This window comes from Lotus japonicus, chromosome 1, assembly GCF_012489685.1.
Source record: "Lotus japonicus ecotype B-129 chromosome 1, LjGifu_v1.2".
NCBI classification, from domain to species: Eukaryota; Viridiplantae; Streptophyta; class Magnoliopsida; order Fabales; family Fabaceae; genus Lotus; species Lotus japonicus.
The window spans coordinates 38938692-38961872 of NC_080041.1; the positions used below are offsets into that span (position 1 = coordinate 38938692).

Below are 23181 nucleotides of genomic sequence, written 5' to 3' on the forward strand. Positions count from 1 at the left end.
TGATTAAGGAAATGATATAAATTAAATTTGCTTGATGTATATATCAATTATGTATGTAACTGAACATGGTTAAATGCATGTTTTGCTACTTACAGGTCTTGAGTTTGAATCTCTCATGCCCCCTTTTTCCAATTTCACTTGTAATTTTCAAGTGTGGCAGGTCCAAGAAAAAGTCAAATCAGTTCATTTCGTTAGTTTTTTAACATATTACTGACGGAGGGGTAGACAATGCACTGTTTGAAAACATGAGGGGTAGAAACATCGACAAAAATAGAGTAGGGGCAGAATTTACACAAACTTAAAACATCAGGGGCCAAAAGTGCATTTTAGCCTTTATTTAATAATTGATATAATTAATTGAAATTATTGATTAACATATGAAATGGTAAATAAATATTTTAAATTTTTAACAGTATTAAAATATACACTTTTTGGCATTTTATTATTACATTTTCATGAATTATAGTTCTGTTAATTATAATTTTTAATTGCTGTATTTTATAAATTATTAATTTCAAAATTAATTTTTCTAGGTTTTAATTGGTAATTTTTTATTATAGATAAGTAGTTTTTAATATAATAATTTATATACTTGATAATATTAAACCATTTATAGCACTTAAGGAGACAATAAGTAATAATAATAACATTAGTAATATATAATGTAAGTGAATTATATTTGATAAAAAGTTCCCAAATTATTGATTAACAGTTGAGCTTATAGTTATAACTAATTATTAGTGATAAATGTACCAATCAAAAAAAGTTGGTGATAAATGTTTTTTCGCAGTGTTGTTAATTGTTGATGGCGGGTCATGGCGGAAAGCCGAAATCCCGCCATACATGACAAATAATGGCGGAATATGGCGGGATGTGGCGGAATATGACGGAATATGGCCGCCATATGGCGGGATATCGGCCATGGTGGAAAGCCAAAAAACCGTCATGAGAAACTGCCATGGCTTGATAACACTGTTTTTTCGTCCCTAAATTTTGTCTCTAAAATGGGGTAGAGTGTAGATTTTGGATAAGAATGGGGTGGAGAGTCATTCTGTCAAACCTTGAGGGAGTGAGTGTATTTTACTATAATAAAAAAAATTCAAAAGCACCAGAAAGAAGAAAAATACATACATATCAGCATGTTCCACATCGTATGACAAGTTACTAACATATATAGTCTTTGATGCAGAATTTTTTTTCTCTGGGATAGTTGGGGTTTTAGGCTGGGAATCAAGGAAATACCATGTCATATAACTGATTTGATAAGTTACATTGCAGGAAGATATGATATAGGTTAATTACAAAATTCTTTACAATGAAGGAAGCATCAACGAATCCATTTCCTTAACCTTTTCCACATCAGTCAACTATCTTCTAATAAGTCATGAAACAAATGAACATTTGAAAGCCATAGGCAAATGCATTATTTACAGATAAAAACTCCAATTAAACCAAGCAAATATTGAATGAATAGAGATTCATGCAATGGGCAGCAAGTAATGTAACAAATGGTTAGGGTTGGGAAAACCCAAACAGCCAAACTCAACAGAAACGGCAAATAAATAATTTCCTGATTAAGAACTGATAACATATGAAAAAGTGTCCAAGAAAGAAATCCTTCTTTACAAGGGAAAACCCTCACACCTCAATAATTTCAAAATATGAATACTACCTACTGAGAGTGCTCTTATTTATAATGAACTTAACACTACTTGAGCAAAAGACTGGCCCAAAATAGGCCCACCCAAATAAGAAAAGCGACTCAATACCAAAACAAATAACAAAAGTGACAATTAAAATCAACCCAAGCCTAAAGTCAACTAGGCTTGTTCTCCGAATCACCCCCATAGGGTTTCTTCCTCGTAAAATAATCCTTCCAAATAGGAGGCACCTCTTGGAACCTAACAATACTCCCCTTCAGAGAAGGATGAACCTTGTCCTCAAGGTTGAAATCTGGGAATTGATCTTGAACCACAGCCAAATCTTCCAAGTAGCCTCTTCCACAGATTTGCCATGCCATAGAACTAAAACTTGACGCTTCACTTCGTCCGACTTCTGCATTTCTCTAATCTGCAAAACTTGATTCGGAAAATATAATTCAGCATGATGTTCCAAATCCGGAGGTAACTCTGCTTGTACTTGATAAGTACCAATGACCTTCAATTGTGTCAGATGAAAACCCGGATGTATACGTGCTTCAAGAGGAAGCTGAAGATTAAAAGCCACTGCTCCCACCAGTCTAGTCACCAGGTATTGATCTTGAACCTTGGTGACGCAGCCTAATCTTAAGATAGACCCAATCTCCCACCTGAATACCTGGGAGTATTGGCATATCTCACCACATGATTATGTGCTCTCCAAATGATGCTTCAGCTGCTCAAAACCTCATCACGATCCATCGAATTTTAGGACACAGCTTCCACCAATGTCTCCCAAGGTATCAATCTAGATATGGTCGGAGGAGGTCAACCATAGACAATCTCAAACATAGTGCTTTGGGCAGCAGAATGGAAACTTCGTGTTATACTAATATTACGCCCAATGAATGAAATCAACCCATGTCTGGGTTGCTTGAAGCTTAAACATCCCAAGTAAGTCTCAACTGTGCAACGCGAAACCACCGCTTGACCATAGGCTTCCAGATAGTAGGTTGTGCTCATCTTGAGTTTAGTCCCCTACAATTTGAAAAATTCTTGCCATAATGACTCAAACAAGTCGGGTCCCTATCACTCACAATTGAAACAGGAACACGATGCAACCTAACCACTTCCCTAGTCAAAACCTCTGCAATCGAACGACCAGAGTAACAGAGCTTAATGAGAATCAAATGACCATATTTGTTGAGCCTATCAATCGCCACCAAAAGGGCATCATATTGGAAGTTAAACAAAAATCCATACTAATCTCCTCCACAAGAGGATTAGGCACCGGCAAAGGTTGCAGCAATCCCAGAAGTGAAGCTGCCTGATACTTACTACACTGGCAAGTATGACAAGCTGCAACAAAATCAGTGATTGACTTCTTCATTCCCTTCTGGACTGGGCGAGCCTCGCCCAAGAGGCGTTTGAGTTTAACACACTTAGCCCACATGCTTCGGACACGGTGTCTTGTAGACTTGTGGATTGGGTGAGCCCCTGGTCAGAGCAAGGCACCCACCCAAGGAAGCCGTGTGTCCAAATGCACCACCTAAGTGGGATAAAGGTGGGGGGCGAGCAGCGGTGAAAGAAACCTGCTAGGGATAAGTGTAGAAATTTAGCAAGTAACCTGCTAGGGATACGTGTAGAAACCTGCTAGGGATAAGAGTAGAAATTTAGCAAGTAACCGCCTAGGAGCAGGAACAGCTCTTGTTCAGACTCTTGGGTCGAGAGATTATAAGGCCCAAGAGTCCATTAGGGTTAGCCAAGGGTTTTGAGTACCCCTATAAAAGGGAAAGTTGTAGCTTGAGAAAGGACTTTTGACCATTTATACATTACGCAGCTAAGCTATTAAAAGACTCTACTTCCGCTAGGGTTTTGGGATTAGATCATCCTCATTGTTCTCTATATGTGAACACCTTCCAGTAAAGCGATTGAGCTAGCCTCCGATACGTCTTGAAAATGCCCGAATGACCCCCACTTGGAGTAGTTTGAGAACTATTTGAAACTCAAAAGAACTACATGAAGTGGCCATTAAACAGCTAGAAAAAGCCCCTTGGATTTCTGGTTGTCTGCTGCCGAGGAAGTACTAGCCCAAGCTCCTAAAAAAATAATTTACTTCAGAATCACTGTGTGTTAGACTTAATAGACATTTTTACTTATTGTAGATATAAATTTTTATTTATTATATATATATATATATGTATATATTGTATAAGTATTTTTATATTTATATATTAAAAAATCTGTCTATTTTATAGAATAGTTAATTATTCGAACAGTTAGGAAATATTCAAGTACCTAAAAGAGCCAGCTATATCCGAGTAATTATGTTGTTGATGGCTCTAACTTCTGAATTCTATTATGGTATCAGAGCTGGAAAAAAAACATGAAAAAATCTGGAAAAAAAAAAACAAAAAAAATCCGAAAAAAAAAAAGTTTAAAAAAAAATGTATATATAGTACAAGGCCTCTGATACTCAAGAACAGAAGTCTAACACCTACTGACGATCCGCTGAGCTCAAGCCTAAGACAACGCAAGTCGTAAGGCCTCTGAGACTCAAATGAAGGAGCACAAGTCCGACGACCACCGATGTTCCCGCTAGAGTACAAGCCTAGACAAAGAAAGTCGTAAGGCCTCTGAGACTCAGACGAAGGAGCACAAGTCCAACGACTACTGATGTTCCCGCTGAAGTACAAGCCCAAGCAAAACAAGTCGTAAGGCCTATGAGACTCGGACGAACGAGTACAAGTCCTGGCAAGAAGAAGAAAAAATGGAGTCCTACTTAAAGGGAGAGTATTAGAGAACATGGAATAGTTGGAGTGATGCCCGCGGCAATGACCAAGCATTCTCGCAGCGGTGGTCGGGCATGGTGTGGCGCAATGGCGGTGCTGAGAAGCAAAGCATTCGGACTAAATTGTTAGGGTTGGAAAAACCCAAGAGCCAAACTCCACGGAAAGAGGTAATTTCCTGAATTAAAATTTGATATTGCCATAATAAAGTGACCCTAGAAGGAAATCTTTCTTTACAAGGGAAAACCCTTCTACTCAATAGTTCCAAATTATGAGAACTACCTACTGAGAGTGCTCCTATTTATAACAAATTTAATCCTACTTAAGCAAAAGACTTTGGCCTAACATAGGCCCCACTCAAATAACAAAAGCGAATACAAAAACAAATAACAAAAGCGACAAATAATATCAACTCAGGCCTTAAGTCAACTACGCACATTCTCCGCATCATCCCCATAGGGTTTCTTCCTTCTAGAACAAACCATCCAAAAAAAGGCTCTTCTTGAATCCTAACACAAATCATCATAATAGAGGAGAGAAATACGCTACCTTTTCTGCCACGAGGGATGTATCGAAACCCTTCAAAAGTGCAGCTTGAGACTGAAACTTGTCACCATTATTGAATAATCTGTTCAAGTTGTTAATGTAATTAATAAGAAAATAGAAATAGGAAGATGTGAGCATATGGCAAACATTCGCTTATCAAAAAAAAAAAATATGGTAAACATTCAAATGAACCAATAGATGACATTAAGTAAGGCCTCGTTTCTTTGCGCTCTAAAAAACATTTTTTTATTAAAAACATGCTTAACAGTTTAATATTAACAAAGGGAACTTTTCAATAAAAAGAAAACACATCAGAAAATGCTATGTAAATGCTTACAAAAGAAAAAAAGCAATGTGATCATAAAAGTTTTCCCCCTCAAAGCTTATAAAAGCACACACCCTTAGCAAAAAGATTATAACAAAAATTACCTTCTACTGGGGGCATATTCACCCATGGCTATACTAACTTTAATGGGACATCTTAACAGTTCTGTATTATCCAGCTCAAGAGCCTATGATTACAAAAGCAAATGGATTTTCAACTCAGTGTCTTTGCATAGAATAAGGGTTCAACAAATATAAGCATAGATTATGCAAGAGCTAGGAAACACCTAGACATATCAATGTCAATCCTCCAACACTTTAAAAACTAAATAGCATGCAAAGACATGGGGATGAAAGATATATGTAGCCAACAGCACCTAGTGTTGAAAACCTAAACAGAAACTGAAAAACTGAATAGAAATTATCATTGAATCAAAGGTGAGATTACAAGAGTGATTCTCAGTATTTATACTTGAGAGAGTAGCTTGCTAAGCAAGCTATCTAGACTAACCATAGTTCTAACTGAACTAACTAGAGTTGACAGCTGGCTAACCAGAGTTAGCTACTAACCGTAACTAATTATAACAGACTCATAACAGACATTGAGTTTATCCAAAGCATAACTGCCTTATACTCTAATAGAGTAATAGACCCCCTCAAACTCAAGGTGGTTGAGAAAGAAATTTCTCAAACACATTGAGTTTGTCCCTTAGAACCTCAAAACGTGTAGGAGAAAGAGGTTTAGTAAAACTATCAGCTAGCTGGTCAATGGAGGGAATGTGAGTCACAAACAATGACTTGTTGAGAACTTTCTCTCTGACAAAGAAAATATCAAGCTCCATGTGCTTAGTCCTTGTATGAAGAACAGGATTATGAGTGAGAGCTACTGCCCCCATGTTATCACAATAGATCTTGGGTGTCTGAAAAGGAATATGCAGCTCTTGTAGAAGAGATTGGATCCAGAGAAGCTCTGCAGAAGTGTTGGCCAGGCTTCGATATTCTGCCTCAGTACTAGACCTTGCAACCAGTGTTTGTTTCTTAGAGCACCAAGACACTAAGTTTGGGCCAAAAAACACACAAGAACCAGAGGTTGAACGCCTATCATCAGGATCTGACCCCCAATCAGCATCACAGAAAGCAACAAGAGGAACTGGTTTAGTAAGAGAACAAGGCTTGATCAACAAACCATGATGACTGGTTGCCTTAAGATATCTGAGGATCCTTTTAACAGCTTTCCAGTGCTCTTCTAAAGGCTGACTGAGAAATTGACACACTTTGTTCACTGAGAAACTGATCTCAGACCTAGTTAGTGTAGCATACTGTAAGGCTCCAACGATGGACCTATAGAGAGTTGGATCATCAAAGTAATCAGCACCATATTTACTAAGTCTGGCACCACCAACCATAGGTAGGAGTGGAGATACCTTTAGCCTCTGCCATATCTGCTCTCTCCAATAAATCTCCAATATATTTAGATTGAGTGAGAAGCAAGGGTCCATTTTGTAAATGATGCACCTGAACTCCTAGAAAATAATCCAGCTGACCAAGCTGCTTGAGTGAGAATTCTGAGTTCAAATTCTGGACCAATGGCAAGGAGCTACCAGTGATGATGATATCATCAACATAGACTAGGACATAAATGCAGCAGGAACTAGTATGAAAGGTGAATAAGGAAGGGTCACAACAACTTGGCTTGAACCCAAACTTGACTAATGCTTCCTTAAGCCTTTCAAACCAGGCCCTTGGGGCCTGTTTGAGGCCATAAAGTGCCTTATTTAGCCTGCAAAATAAGGACTTATCAGCATGCTGAAAACCTGGTGGCTGCACCATGTAGACTTCTTCCTCAAGAGCACCATTGAGGAAGGCATTATTGACATCTAGCTGATGAATATGTCACTTCTTAGTCACAGCCAAGGAAAGAATTAGCCTTATGGTGATTGGTTTCACCACAGGGGAGAAGGTTTCTGAGAAATCAAAACCCTGCACTTGATGATAACCCTTTGCTAATAATCTGGCCTTGTATCTATTAATTGAGCCATCAGCATTCTCTTTAATCCGAAACACCCACTTGCAGCCTATTGGTTTTCTATGAGAGGGAAGAGAGACCAAGGTCCAAGTATTATTAGCCTGCAATGCATCATACTCAGCTTGCATGGCTGCAAGCCATTTAGGATCCTTCAAAGCTTGCTTGGTAGTGGTAGGCTCAACCTGAGTAAGCAAGAGAGTAGGAAATTGTCTTGGCATGACAATACCAGATTTGGATCTGGTCTGCATAGGATGAGCATTAATTGGAGCAGGAACAATAGGAACAGCAGTAGATACTGGTGCAGAACCAGAAGGTGCAGAAGTTGATGCAGCAGTAGGTTGAGCAGGTGTCCCTTGAACTGGTAATGGTGAAGACTGAGGAGTGACAGGTTGAGGAGAGTGAAGAATAGGAGAAGGTTGTATATGAGTAGTGAGAGGAGGTGTCTGAAACAGAGGAATCACAGAAGAGGGTCCCTGTGGATGCAAAACAGACCTGAAAGATGTAGGGAACAACTCAGGGTAAGGGAATCTAAACTCATTAAAAAGAACATCCTTAGAAACAAAAATCCTTCCCTCATCATCTAAGCATTTATACCCTTTGTGAGAGGAAGAGTATCCCAAAAAGACACACTCCTTGGACCTGAGAGACAACTTGGACTGATTGTATGGTCTAAGAAAGGGATAGCATGCACTTCCAAAAACTTTGAGAAACTTGTAATCTGGATGAGTTTTGTGGAGAAGAAAATATGGACTAACATTTCCTAGAACAGAGGTAGGAAGTCTATTGATAAGATATACTGCAGTTAAGAATGCATGATCCCAATACTGAGATTGCATGAGCTGCTGCTAACAAAGAAAGACCTGTCTCAACAATATGCCTATGTTTCCTTTCTACTGTGCCATTTTGGTGATGAGTATGAGGACATGTGAGCCTATGGACAATTCCCAAGGAAGCAAAATGAGAAGAAAGAGGTTTAAATTTTGTGCCATTGTCAGTTTGAACAGATTTAAGTTTGAGACTAAATTGCAATTCAACCATTTTCTGAAACTGAACAAAAACACTACAAGTTTCAGATTTCTTCCTTAATGGATAAATCCATGTAAACCGAGTATAAGCATCAACACATGTAAGGAAGTAAGATAACCAGAAGAGGACTCAACTGAAGCAGGACCCCATAAGTCTGCAAAAATGAGTTCTAAAGGAACAGTATAAGTAGTATGAGAAGAGGTAGAAGGTAGTCTATGAGACTTAGCCAAACAACAAGAAGTACAAACTGAAAACTTTGTTTTATTAGGTATTGGAATATTACAATGAGATAGTGCTGAAAGTAAAGCCTCATTGTTAGGAATCTATTTCCCAACAAAGGATCCAGCAGAGAACTATAGGATGAACTGAAATTGATTGTTTATTATCAATGAGTGGCAATTACACAGAAGAGGATTGAATACCAATTCTGACCAGAGCTAGGCTCCGTAATAGGAAGCTTCACAGCCTCCTATCCATTCTCTCACAATACAACCGATTTGATACCCTCTCTACCCTCCTAACAGCCTTCTTATACTAGGTGTGTATTTACAATCAATATCCCTCTCTCTCTCACTAGTATCCACTAACAGAATCAGTTAGCCTTGGATTCCCCCTTTCCCCTCCTCACATATACCTTCCAAGCCCTTGGCCCACCCTGATGACGCACCACTGGCCCATTGCTCAAGTCAGTCCTAACAATGCCTCCTTCTGAAACAGCAACCTTGTCCTCAAGATTGAAAGCGGGAAACACACTTTGAATTGTCACTTGGTCTTCCCATGTGGCTTCATCACTGGTTTTTCCTTGCCATTGAACCAACAGTTGTGTCACGTTCTCACCTTGCCTGGAAACGGTTCTCTGAGCTAGAATTGCTCCTGGTTTGTCTTGGGGCAGATCCTCTCCATCCAAGTAGTCAGGGAGCTCCGACTCAACTGAATAATTCCCAATTGCCTTTTTTAACAGAGATACATGAAAAACAGGGTGTACTCGCGAGTCTTCAGGGAGCTGCAAACGATAAGCCACCGCCCCAATGCGATCGGTGATGGGATAAGGACCATAGTAGCGCGCCGCGAGCTTCGCGTGTACACGATTAGCCACTGACAATTGTCTGTGAGCTCGCAGCTTGACAAACACCCATTCTCCTACCATGAATGATTGATCTCGGCGTTTTGCATTCGCCTGCACTTTCATACGCTCCTGAGCTTGGGTTAAGTGGAGCTTCAATTGTCGCAAGGCTTCGTCCCTATCTTTCAAGTCGCGTTGCACTGCCTCAACGCGAGTTTCCCCCAATCCCCAACGAGTCAAGACCGGTGGCTTCCTTCCATACACTGCTTCAAACGGAGTTTGGTGCGACGCGGAGTGATACGAAGTATTGTACCAATACTCCGCCCAATGGAGCCACATGGCCCATGTTTTGGGTTGATCCGCGGCGAAGCACCGGAGATAAGTTTCCAGGCACCGGTTCACAACCTCAGTTTGCCCATCAGACTCGGGATGGTAAGCAGAGCTTAGCTTCAGGTGGGTACCCTGCAGACGGAACAGCTCTTTCCAAAAGTGACTCACGAACACCGGGTCTCTGTCGCTGACTATGGAAGACGGAATTCCATGAAGGCGCACAATTTCCTTTGCGAAATGTTCCGCAACACTCCTTGCCGTGTATGGGTGGCGCAGCGGAATGAAATGCGCGTACTTGGTAAGACGATCAACGACTACGAAAATTGCTTCCACGCCTCTGGATTTAGGCAATCCGGTGATGAAGTCGAGTGATATGTCTTCCCATACTCGTTCCGGGATAGCCAATGGTTGAAGGAGTCCAGCCGGAGACATTGCAAGATACTTGTGACGTTGGCACACATCGCACTGTTTCACAAACTCCTGAATTGCATTCTTCATCCCACGCCAATACAGATTCGCCGCCAGTCGTCGGTAAGTTCGCAAGAATCCTGAGTGCCCCCCTTGTGGAGTACTATGATACTCTGTTAGCATTTTGGGAATCAAGGATGACGTCGCGGCTAAGACCAAGCGATCATGATAGAGCAAAGTCCCCTGAACATAGCGGTACCCCGGATGAGCTTGGGGATCGCCCTGGAGCTCTTCTATGATCTTAGACAATTTCGCATCAGCTTGTATTTCAGCTGCAATCACTCCCTGTTCTTCCCACAAAGGGTATGACACCATCGTCTGAAACTCCCCAGATTCTGTCACACGAGACAAAGCATCAGCTCCTTGGTTGGTACGGCCAGGCTTGTAGACAATGTCGAAATTGTAACCCAACAATTTGGCTGCCCAATTTTGTTGATCACCAGTCACAATTTTTTGATGAAGGAACTCCTTCAAGCTTTTCTGATCTGTTGACACCACGAATTTCCTTCCCAGCAGGTAGGGGCGCCAATGTTGAATTGCTAAAGCCACCGCCATTAACTCCTTCTCATACGCGGATTTGGCTAAATTTCGGGTGTCCTAGCGCCTTGCTAAAGTATGCTATAGGATGTTTCCCCTGCAGCAGAATAGCCCCAATGGCCAATACCCACCCCGGATGCATCGCATTCAAGCTGAAACTCTTGAGCAAAATCAGGCAAGACTAAAACAGGAGCAGTTGTGAGCTTGGTCTTCAATTCATCAAAGGCGAGCTGAGCTTGAGGTCCCCATTTGAAGGCATCCTTCTTTGTCAATTCTGTCAGAGGCTTTGCAATTTTCCCATAATCCCTAATAAACTTGCGATAGTAACCGGTAAGACCCAAGAAACCCCGTACTCCCTTGACATTTCTGGGAACTGGCCATGAAACCACACTTGCTATTTTCTGTGGATCCACCGCGACACCTCTCTCAGATATGAGATGGCCCAAATACTCTACAGATTCAGTGGCAAAGCAGCATTTCTTTTTATTGGCAGTCAAGCTATGCTGGTGTAACAACGGCAAAACTTTTTCCAAGTGCTTCATATGCTCTTCCCACGTTCTACTGTAAACCAAGATGTCGTCGAAGAAGACGAGTACCCCCTTGCGCAACATGGTCCTGAACACCTCATTCATGAGGCTTTGGAATGTGGAGGGCGCATTCATGAGGCCAAATGGCATCACCAAATATTCGTAATGCCCCTCGTGTGTGCGAAACGCTGTCTTGTGAATATCTTCGTTCCGGAGTAAAACCTGATGATACCCGGATTTCAAATCAAGCTTGGAGAAGTAGCTTGCTCCATGGAGTTCATCAAGTAGCTCTTCAATCACCGGGATAGGGAACTTGTCGGGCACAGTTGCCTTGTTCAAAGCACGGTAATCCACACACATGCGCCACGAATCATCCTTCTTCTTCACAAGCATCATTGGACTGGAAAAAGCACTAGTGCTCGGTCGAATGATGCCCGCAGTAAGCATTTCTTGCACTTGCTTCTCGATCTCGTTCTTCTGATGATGGGGATAGCGATAGGGTCTTACATTGACAGGGCCATGGCCTTCTTTCAGGTTGATGTGGTGCTCTCTGCCTCTGCTTGGAGGAAGGCCTTGTTTCGTTTGAAACACTTGCTCAAAGCGTTGCAACAAAGCTTGCAATTCAGCCTGTTGAGCTTCCGTCTTGTTCCCAACCTCACATGCTTCTTTCTTGTCCCTTGCTCCCAAAAGACTTGGTTCCTTCAATTTAACAGAAGAGATGATACTCTGCAGTGCTACTGGAGACTCACCATTCACGCGTGTCCCCTGCAAGGTAACCCACCGTTTCTGTCCCCAGAAACTCATGGTTTGCGATTGCCAGTTGATGATGGTATCACCGAGGGTCTTTAGCCACTCTATTCCCAGTACTATATCGGGGCCTCCCAAATCAAACAACTGGGGATTACACGTCAATTGGTACCCATCGAAATCAATTTGCAAATTCTGGCAGCGTCCCTGAGCTTGAGCTCTATAGCCATCGCCCATCTTGACCATCATACGAGGAGTGCTGACAATTCTCCATCCCATCCTGCGGACCAAGTGGCAATCCACGAAATTGTGGGTAGCGCCGCTGTCAATGAGCACCACCACCGGAATACCTCCAATCATCCCGGTGAGCTTCATGGTTTGGGGACTCTCCCCTGCCTTCCCCGCGACATCACTCAAACTCATCAGACTCAACTCGCACTCCTGTTCATCTTCTCCCTCATTGATCTCCATTGCCAGAATCTTACTTTCTTCCCCCTCGTCACCTTCTTCCTCGACGATGAGCAAACGCAGGTGTCGGTCAGGACATTGATGGTTGGCGTGGAATGGGCCCCCGCATTTAAAACACAAGCCCTTTTGCCTTCTCTCCATCAATTGTGGGTAAGTAAGGTGATTAAACCCACGATCACGCGGCCCATTTCGTCTCTCTGGAATGATTTTTGTTGTTTGTTCCCCACGCTGGGTTGAGGAATTGGGCTTTGAATGTGGCTGGCCCAATTCTTTGCTTCCCTTGAACCAACAGAATGAATAGGTAAACCTTGGCCATTCCCCATGTAAACATGATCATTACCAGTCAAAGAAACACTGTCATTGACCACTGAGGCATCATTGGTCACATGATGTGTAGCACCAGAATCTGGGAACCAATTGCTCAAATCAGAAGCTCCAGAAGTTGATGCTCTAGAAGATGAAGCTGGAAGGCCAGTGAGCACGGCCTGTGGTGGCCTGGCAGTAGAAAAGGAAGGCCTATGAGCTCCTGAAAACTGTGTAGAATACTGAGGATGTGGCATTCCATAACCAGGCATGCCAGATGCATTGCCAAACATAGATCCATGACCAGGAAATTGAGGCACAAACCCATACTGGGAAGGAAACTGAGACATGCCAAAATAAGGTGGTAAACCAAACGGAGGAATCATCATCTGAGGAAGTGCAGCACCAAATAGCGCTGCCATAGCATAAGGAGAAGCAGGTGAAGCAGATTCCTTCCCGGGCATACCAGATGGAGAAGAATTGCCATTGCCACGATGATAGCAGATGCTAGCATCATGACCCCACTTATTGCAGATCTGACATTGAACATTGCGTCCACCACCACGGCCTCTACCAGAACGACCACCGCGACCACCAGATCGTCCATCGTAGCCTCCACGATTTCGATCATCATAGGAGTAATCATCGTAGCCTTGTCGACCGCGATCCTCATACTTGCGATCCTCATAGCGCTGACCTTGCGAGGAAGATGATGACTCAGAACCAGAGGCGGAACCAGTGGTGAGGTTCACCGCCGGCGTCGGCGCCGGAGAAGACGACGAAGGCGGCGCTGCGACTTGAGTAAGAAGCGCTGAAACTGGAGTGTCAGATAGCTGACGCTTGCGCGCACGCTCCATGCAAGCTTCGTGAGCGATGATCATTCCTTCAACTTGCGATATTGGACAGGCATCATCGCGATTATAGATGACAGTCATGACTGAGGAAAATTCCTCAGGAAGTCCATCGAAAATGGCTTCCAGATGCTCGCGATGACTAACAGGATCTCCAATCGAAACCAGAGCGTTAACAATCGTCTTGATCCGCTTGAGATACTCGCTGATAGTCTTTGAGCCCTTGGTGATTGTACGCAACTCCGTTTGAAGCTGCGTCAACTGCGCATTCGATTGCGCATGAAAGAACTCGAGAATCTGCTCCCAAATCTCCCAAGACTGCTTGCAATTCACCACAGTAGGAAGAACAGAGTCAGAAAGAGACGAAAGAAGCCACGTAAACAACGCTGAATCTTGTTGAATCCAGTTTGTGTATGCTGGATTCTCAGTAGCGCTCACTCGATCTTCTTCAGAGAGAAAACGAGGAGGAATTTCTGGATCTTCCAGAAAACTCTGCAAGCAATGAGAACGAACAACGCCTTCAACAATTTGGCGCCAAGAACGAAAATTCGTATCATCAAGCTTGATAGAAATTTTGTGTGCTAAACCATTGGAAACACTGTGCTGTGCTCCTGGATTTGCTGGAATTGCAGCCATGGCTGAAGAAGAATGAAGAAGAAGAAGACAATCACAGGAATTGAAGAAGAAAATCACAAGGATCTAACCGAGCTCTTGATACCATGTTGAAAACCTAAACAGAAACTGAAAAACTGAATAGAAATTATCATTGAATCAAAGGTGAGATTACAAGAGTGATTCTCAGTATTTATACTTGAGAGAGTAGCTTTCTAAGCAAGCTATCTAGACTAACCATAGTTCTAACTGAACTAACTAGAGTTGACAGCTGGCTAACCAGAGTTAGCTACTAACCGTAACTAATTATAACAGACTCATAACAGACATTGAGTTTATCCAAAGCATAACTGCCTTATACTCTAATACCTAGCGAGAAAATACATGGTGGCTATTGCACTTGTTAACAGAAACAGAAAGAGGGAAAAAAGAAACTACTAACCGAATGTATTGTATTCATAATGGGTAAGGATTACAGTAGTGTATCTCTCCTTATATAGAGAAGATAGCTTGTAGAGCAAGCTCTGTTAGACCCTAACAGAATTGACAGCTAAGCTAACAAACTAACAACCAATGTCCAGCTGGCATGCCAGCTGGCACAGTCAGTTACAAGCATGTGCGAGATTTACATATCACTACTATATACACTTATAGCACTATGCACAGATATGAGGACCGCTTAACTATTAATGACAATTGACGAGGATAACAAGAAGCATAGAAATAGCTACATAAGAACCGGTTTGAAAAATGTATTACTTCATGATTTGAAAAAATTGATATGAAGTTATTTGACAACAAATCCCCAGGTCTGAACTATCGAGATATCATATAGACTAGTGATATAGCAAAAATAAAGCTTATAAAGGCGTGGACAATCCTCACCTCAAGATCTAGCTTTTTAGGCTGTAATCGGAACAATGCCTATCTAACAATGGAGGGATAGTATTATTAATAAGAAAAGTAAAGTACAAAAGAAGAACAGGTGGCTAGGGTTGGTTGCTTATTCCTTTGTGGTGGTTTGCTTGGCAGTAAAAAAAACCCATGTTGTACTGACACAATTTTAGTATAGAATATTTCATATTTCATTCTTTACTTTTTTATCTTTTGTTAATGTTGTAATATAATCAGATACTTATTTCCTTGGTTATATCATTTGCACAATTGTAATTAGGAGATTTGTACACATTTACTCTGGAGGTCCCTGGAATTGTATGGCGTACGAAAATAAGTCCCTAATTTTTTTTTCCCAATTTTGGATCCTTGGAATTTTTTTTTAATCGAAATAGGTCCCTACCCGTGTTACCAGCTTATGTGGCTCTATTTTTGCACAGTCATTGATTCCACTTGGCTTTTATAATTTTCTTTTATTACACATGGATTAATCAATTAATTTAATAAACAAAAATAAAACCAATTAACCCTAATTTAACTAACAAAAATAAAACTAACCCCAATTCTAAATCTCAATCCATAATTCAGAACACATTGAATCCCAACCTCAACAACTCCCTCCACAGTACCAATCCCAATCTCATCCTCCGCCATAACTCTGAGCTCTACAACGTCGATTTCCCGTCAATCGGTGCCGCCGTCAACCTCAACCACCCTCTCATGTGCTACAACAACCGCATCAACATCCTCGGCTCCTGCCACGGCCTCCTCTGCATCTGCAACGTCGCCGACGACATCGCTTTCTAGAACCCTTCCCTCCGCAAGCACAACCTCCTCCCATACCTCCCTTGATCTCCTACTTCGTCAACCTCCACGACCGCACCTTTGATTCGCAGGTGAGACTGTACACCTCCTTCGTCCTCGTGTGGATCCGACCCGCTCCAGATCCGGATTCTCATGTTGTTCATCCAGATCTGCTAGACCCTCAATTTGGAGAAGGTTGCTTATGTTGTGTGAGTGAGGAACCTCTGTTTTTCAGTGTTGTAAGTCTGTTTTTGCAGCAGTAGCAGATTTTGCTATTTGCTTTCTCCTTGGGTATGAACTTTTTTGGAGAAATTTTTTGGGATTCTGGAAGTTGGGTATGAATTTTTCTGGGATTTTTCAGGTTTGGGTTGGATGTGTGGTGTTTTGGTTTTGGATTATATGGTTTGGTGGTTGGAGTGGAGTAGTGTTGTGATCTTGATGTTGAAGGTTTGAAGATGAAGATCAAGATGAATGATGAACGACTTGGAGTATTTGGAGGAGAAAAATGGTGGCGGCGTGAGATGATTATTAATTGGAATGTTGAAAACTTAATTAAGTTTAATCATATCATGTGGCATTAATTTGTTAGGATTAGGGATTATTAGATTTGAGGGATTAATTTTAAGATTAAAATGTTTAATTATAATTGATTAATACATGTGTAATAAAAGAAAAATGAAAAAGACACGTGGAATCGATGACTGTGCAAAAATAGAGCCACATAAGCTCCTAACACGGGTAGGGACCTATTTCGATTATTTTTTTTTCCAGGGATCCAGAATCGGGAAAAAAAAATTCAGGGACTTATTTTCGTACGCCATACAATTCCAAGGACCTCCAGAGTATTTAAGCCTTGTAATTATTTTCTTAATTAGGAGAGTCATTGTCTATATTAATGTAACAACCTGTTGTGATTTCAAATAACAAATAAAAATTACATGTCTTCTCCTTTCGACTTGGTCTTAGAGCCTATCTTGAATCTGTTTATTAGGCAACTCGTAAATGGGTCACCCGCAATTGTACCGTCATGTACACTTCATGCCGTGGGCGTGAGGGAGGTGTGTTAAGGTTCCACATTATCTACAGATATGGCCATAATAATCCTTCTATGGAGTGAAGTTATGTCTAACTAAAATTCTAAGATAGTATTAGAGCTCCCGATCTAGGGGGCTCTGCTTTCGTGTCAAAACCCTAGTTGTCTTATTATGTCCTTTTCCCTTTTCTCTTTCCGAAGCCGTATAGTGCCCTTTTTAAACTTCCTTTGCAGGTGTCTTATTCACCATGGCAAGTGACAAAGCAACGGCCACTATTCCCCCATTGACACAAAACAAAGGCCCTTCCTCCTCGGTGCTTTCTGTTTCTCCGTGGCAACTCAGGGTGTTCGACAAACATCAGTTTATTTCCTATTCCTGAGTTTGAAGGAATAAAGTGCCTTAAGTCCAACTAAGTTTGTCAGTAAGAAGGCCTAAGTCCATAATGGAGTTACAAGTTAGTTAGAGCCTCAACACACTCTGTTATAGGCAATGATGCTAAGCTGGCACAAGACCTCTAAAGCTACTCTAAGAAGCAAAGCTGTAAATTCTCAATGTAATAGAGAATTTAAAGTAATGTAACTCAGTTTTTCTCACTCAACTACATTCTCTTTCACTCTCTCTCTCTCTCTCTCTCTCTCTCTACAACACTCTACCTCTGATAGCACAAAAAACACAAGGTAATAGAGCTTACTTTTTGTGCTGCTGCTGGGGTTGCAAACTCGACATGTCCAAAGGCTTTAAACCTCCCTTCGCTATCTGTATGGAGATGAACATCAACAACTTCTCCACAATCTTTGAAAAGACTTTCCCTGAACAATTTTGAAATCATTAAAATAATACAGAAAAATTACTGACAAGCAGCTAGGTGAAAAATAATACATACAGATCTGCCCGTTCCACACTGTATGACAAATTTCTAACGTATATTGTCTTTGGTGCATCTTTTCCTTTCATAGTAGTTGGGGTTTTAGGCTGCAAAATTCCACGAAGAGAGGATATTGGTCAATGACAACTTCCTTCTCAGTGGAGGCAGCATCAATCATCTCCACACCCTTAACCTTATTTGCTAAGTTAACTATACTTTAATAATTCATAAAACAAATGAACTTTTCAGCAGGCACAGTAAAATGTATTATGAAATGCTTACACATTCTTGAGTAGTTTCAGAGGCTTTTTCCTCAATTTCTTCCTCGTCATCATCTGTACTCTTTGAATCGTTCACGTGCTGCAATAAATACAAAGTCACTAACTCAATTTCTTCCAACCATATGTCCTTTTGAATAACACCTTAAACTACGTTATCATGATCATAGTCATCATTTTCATCATCATCATATGAGTTATCAATATCACTAGTAGTACCCTCTCTGACGGTATTTAAATTAGGCTTTTCAGCATTTTTGCATTCATCTTCACAACAGAAAATAAGATTGAAAAGCAATTAAACATGAATGAATACAGCATGCTATTATAAATAAAGTAGGAGAAGTTCGTAAAGAGGTTAATCTATATACCAGAACTTCCATCTTTTTGTACAACACCTCTTCATAACTTTCTTTGTAACTATGGTTCTCAAAAATATTCATCTCCCACTGTAATTAACACAAGTTATAAGATTTGCTAATCTCAAGACGAAAGAGATCAGTTCAGACCCTTGCATTCGATACACTCCAATTTCCAGTTTAAAAATAGCATACCCCCTCCTACAACAAAATCATATGGGGCAGGGCCAGCCAAACCGAAAGTCAGTGTTTTAACTGCTCTCCATACATACTAAATACATATTAAAAATTTATTGTCTAACTCTACACTATTTGTGCACCATCATTTGTCCTTCACCTCACATCCCAAAACGCCCAAAAGGTAAACTTCACATAAAATTATAATAATTATAATAAATTATTTTAAGATGAGTGCTAGCAACACACTCTTTTAAAGAAGTCAATACATTTGCCTCACCCAAAAGGTAAACTTCACATAAAATTATAATAATTTTAATAAATTATTTTAAGATGATTGCTAGCAACACACTCTTTTAAAGAAGTCAATACATCACATATTTGTGACTTTTTAAAAATATTTGTGACTTTTTAAAAAATCAATCAATCACATAAAGTGTGTTGAAGATTGCATTGCAATCATTTCTCTTATTTTTATTTTTATTAGTTTAGTAAGATTTCATCTTAGAGTTCGGTTTAGGTTTGGATATATAACTCCATAACTAACTGAACAGAACACAGTCAGCATTCACCTAATGATACTTAACAGTAACACTAATATAGCAGTAACTATATTACTCTAATATTCAATCACTGGAGCCCACAAAATGCAGAGTACCTTTCCAACTAAATTACATCTACTTTTTTCTTCTAATTGAATGATAATTGAACAAAGCAACTCATTATTTTTCCAAGTATTATTTACTGTAAGATATAGTTTCTGATAAACTGAGTTAGGATAGTTGTAACTAACTACAAGCTTCTTGTAGAAGCTAAGTAAGATTCAATTAAGGAACCAAACCTATATAAACAGTTCTTACTCTATTGTATCATTTGAGAAATGCAATAATAACATTTCAGATTCAGAGACTCATTCTCTCTCGTTTTCTTTCTCTTTCTCTTAGCTTCTACAAGAAGCTTCTCGTTAGGTACAACAAACCTAACTAAGTTTAACAGAAAGTCAGAAACTATATCTAACATTCTCACAGCAAGGGAAAAGCTATACAAAACAACAGCTAAACAACAACTGAGATTACAAAGAAGAACAATGTTTCATTATGCATATATTGCAACACAAGAATCAACCATCAACAAAAGCTATAACTTTGCATTTACATTGTCCTCATAGGAGCTTCTGTCAAAACTAGACTCTGAGCTACCATCATCTGTTGATTCAAGAGATCTGCAACTGGTAGCAGGTTCACGTTTTTTGGATTCAGGTTTCTGAGCACAAGGTGAAAAATAAATAATAAGCATAGTCAATAAAAGAAGGGACGAAGAAACAAAAAAATAAGCTATCATTATACATATACTGGCATGAAATTGAAGCTTCTATTATTCATAAACTAAAAGCCTAAATATTGATGGTGAATAATTACCTTATCTTTTTCAGAATAATGTGTATTAATTTTCTCCTTATTCTTTTGCTCCTCAATAACCTCACCTGTCCTCTGCTTCTTTGTATTTGCTTGCTTCTCATCGTCACCCTCCCTCTTGCCTACGTAAATTTTATATTAAAAAATATATATATAACAGTGCACAAACTAAGCCCTTGGAAAAGAACCCAAAAACCATATTGGTCAAACATCAAAATGAAACGGTACCATTTTTGGGAGGTGGCAGAGCACTAGCATCAGCCTACGAGTAAAAGAAAAGGAGTTTTGTTTAGTCACAGAAAGTACTATTGCCCAATAATTAAGAGCTCCATGCTCAACATTACCATCATCATCATCATCATATGAACTATCAGTATCACTAGAAGTAACCTTTTTTACATTTTTCAAATCAGTTTTTTCGGCATTTGATGCAGCAATCATCTTCAGAATAGAAATTAAGATTGACAAGCATTAAAACAAAAAATAAGAAAGCAGTTACAATTGTAGCAGGTAAATGTTGGTCCAGTGAATAGTCTATATACCAAAACTTCCATCTTTTCCTTTTGTGCCTCTTCATCACTATCTTCAGAACAAGCACCATCATCAATATCCATCCCTCCCTGAAATTAACACAAGTTATAAACTTAGCCAAACGTCAACATATCATGGACCTGCGTACTCTGGCATTACATGTTTTCCAGATTACAAATAGCAAGTCAATACATCAAAACAGGCAGTCTTTCATCCTGTAAAGATTCCTATACATACAACGGAATCTTGGACAAGTCATATTGGTTCAATTTAGAGTTCAATCATCACAGCGTACGAAAAGCAGAGTACCATATGAACTAAATTGCATATACTATTTTCTTCCAACTGAATTATAAATGAACAAAGTAACTCATTGATTTTCCAGGCACATTAATTAATGTTTCGTCACTCATTCATATATTGCAGCACAAGAGTCAACTATTAACTCAGAAATTAGTCAAATTACATATTCATAGAATCAGTCAGAACCAGACTCTGAGTTACCACCATCCGGTGATTCCATAGAACCGAAAGTTTATGAAGATTAAAACACAAGAAGAGACAATAAAACAGCGCAGCAAATAACCTGCTTATTCTTTTGCTCCTCCTCAGCAGCCTCATTTCTCTTCTGCTTCTTTGCTTCCTGGTCTTCATCCTCACCCTCTTTCAGCAGAACACAGACTTTGGGATCTGATTTCGTGGCCATTTTGGTGTTTTTATTGGAGTAGACAAAGTTGAGTGGAATCGAACAAGACAAGAGAGAAGAGGGAATTCAGGTTTTGCCGTTAGGGTTTGGGACGACAAGACGACAAGCGCGCCAAGGCTTCTTTCTCCGGGTCGATGAGCTTGCAAACTGGAAATCGGAATTTGCTGCTAGGATCTGAAATTTAGTTGAGTTTTTTTTCTTTTTTTTGAAAGAAAATTTGGTTGTTATTTTTTTTATTTTTGAAGGTAAAAAAAAAGAAAAAAAACTAGTGTAACACTCTTTTTAAGCGTTCTTTTTTTACATGTGTATGCATGGTGTAATTTTTACAAATAACTAACCATCAAAAAAAAATTTACAAATAACTAGTTTTTTTTCTAATGCATTGCACGGGGAATATGTTTATTGTATTTGATATATCAATTAATCTTTTTATTATTAAAAATATATTAAACAACAGATGAAATAGTTGAGTCTGAAATGTTAAGTAAAGTGGACAAAAAAGACTTCTCTTCTAAGCATGATCGAGATCATTAGAAACTCGTTTGACATTCGTCATGAACATGAAGACAATAGCACAAATCATAAATATAAAGAATCAACAATAAAGCAGATGATAGACAGAAATTAATCATGGAAAAAAGAATGTGATAGCAGCACAAATCAGGATTGTAAAAGATAAATCATAAAGTATGACATCATTGTATTTATATCAAGTCATAGAAATCAGGATTTTGCATGGGAGGTTGTTCTGAAATCTCTCCCGCTTTCCCCCACTTAAAAGTAGGAAATGTGATAAACGCGTCCCTCGTTAAGTAAAGGTTGGAACTTGTAAATCAGAGACTGCCTTACAGAGAAGCGTGGATCTTAAAGCCCTCATATTAATTTAAGAAAATATTAGGATTTGAGTGTACACTGAAGATTCAATAAAATATACAGAAATCAAGAACTTATTGATATTGTAAGACCCCGAAATAAATAAATATACAGAAATCAGCCCTGATATTTATTAAATGATTGAGTGTTTATATTCTATTATTTTATGTTATTCTCCTGACTCGAACCCTATTGCGAGTCATGAATATTATTTATATGATAATTAAGTTCGGAGTATGACTAAGGATAACACTTTAGTCAGTTTGAGTGATAGCACGAGTCATTTTTGCACCCGACTAAGGTTGAGAGTGTCTAAAAAAGGCTATATCCGCTCCTAGAGCCCTATTTAAGAGAAATTTAGATTTTGCGGAAAAATAAGAACCTTACGGTATTTTTCCCTCGACAAGTATTTCACTATGGAACTCTTGACTGTACACACGATAGGTTTTGCTTCTCGGAGACTTGAATTAAGACCCTGAATAAAGAGTTTTTCTATTCGAGACTTCTAACGAGGTTTCCATCCGCGTAGCCTCATTTCTTTCGACGTTTGCGATCTTTTTTCAGTGTTTATATTCTGTATTATTCTCTTGACTCGAACCCTATTGCGAGTCATGAATATTATTTATATGATAATTAAGTTCAGAGTATATTTAAGGATGACACTATAGTCATTTTGAGTGATAGCACGAGTCATATTCGCACCCGACTAAGGTCGAGAGTGTCCAAAAAAGGTTATATCCACTCCTAGAGCACTGTTTAAGAGAAATTTAGAATTTAAGGGAGAATAAGAACTTTTGGGTAATTTTTCCATGACCAGTATTCCGATACGAAACCCTGGACTGTACGCACGTTAGGTTTTGCTTCCTAAAGTCCGTCGAAGCTAGACTTTAACTTCTCGGGGACTTTAATTAAGACCCCGAATGAAGAATTTTCTATTCGGAGCTTCTAACGAAGTTTCCATCCGTCCTGCCTCATTCCGTTTGACGTTTGT

The 23181-nt window shown here is 39.7% G+C and overlaps 1 protein-coding gene across 5 annotated transcripts in view; it reads right to left on the reverse strand.

Annotated features, from left to right (window-relative positions):
- Nucleotides 1-21504, reverse strand: part of LOC130734661 (nucleolin 2-like) — a 62947-nt gene extending 41443 nt beyond the window's left edge. For 2 of the 5 annotated variants that reach the window (XM_057587171.1, XM_057587172.1), the window contains exons 1-11: nt 21198-21503; nt 20623-20700; nt 20309-20342; nt 20084-20202; nt 19821-19928; nt 18134-18211; nt 17870-17958; nt 17678-17795; nt 5402-5484; nt 4976-5054; nt 1132-1223 (exon numbers count right to left, since the gene is read on the reverse strand). In XM_057587171.1, coding sequence (XP_057443154.1) covers nt 1132-1223; nt 4976-5054; nt 5402-5484; nt 17678-17795; nt 17870-17958; nt 18134-18211; nt 19821-19928; nt 20084-20202; nt 20309-20342; nt 20623-20700; nt 21198-21317 — 998 coding nt within the window. In that variant the 5' untranslated portion in view covers nt 21318-21503. Of the gene's footprint in view, nt 1-1131; nt 1224-4975; nt 5055-5401; nt 5485-17677; nt 17796-17869; nt 17959-18133; nt 18212-19820; nt 19929-20083; nt 20203-20308; nt 20343-20622; nt 20701-21197 lie in introns of those variants that run through there. The other 3 variants (XM_057587173.1, XM_057587174.1, XM_057587175.1) reach the window with 3 other exon arrangements.
- Between the last annotated feature and the right edge of the window lie 1677 nt (nt 21505-23181).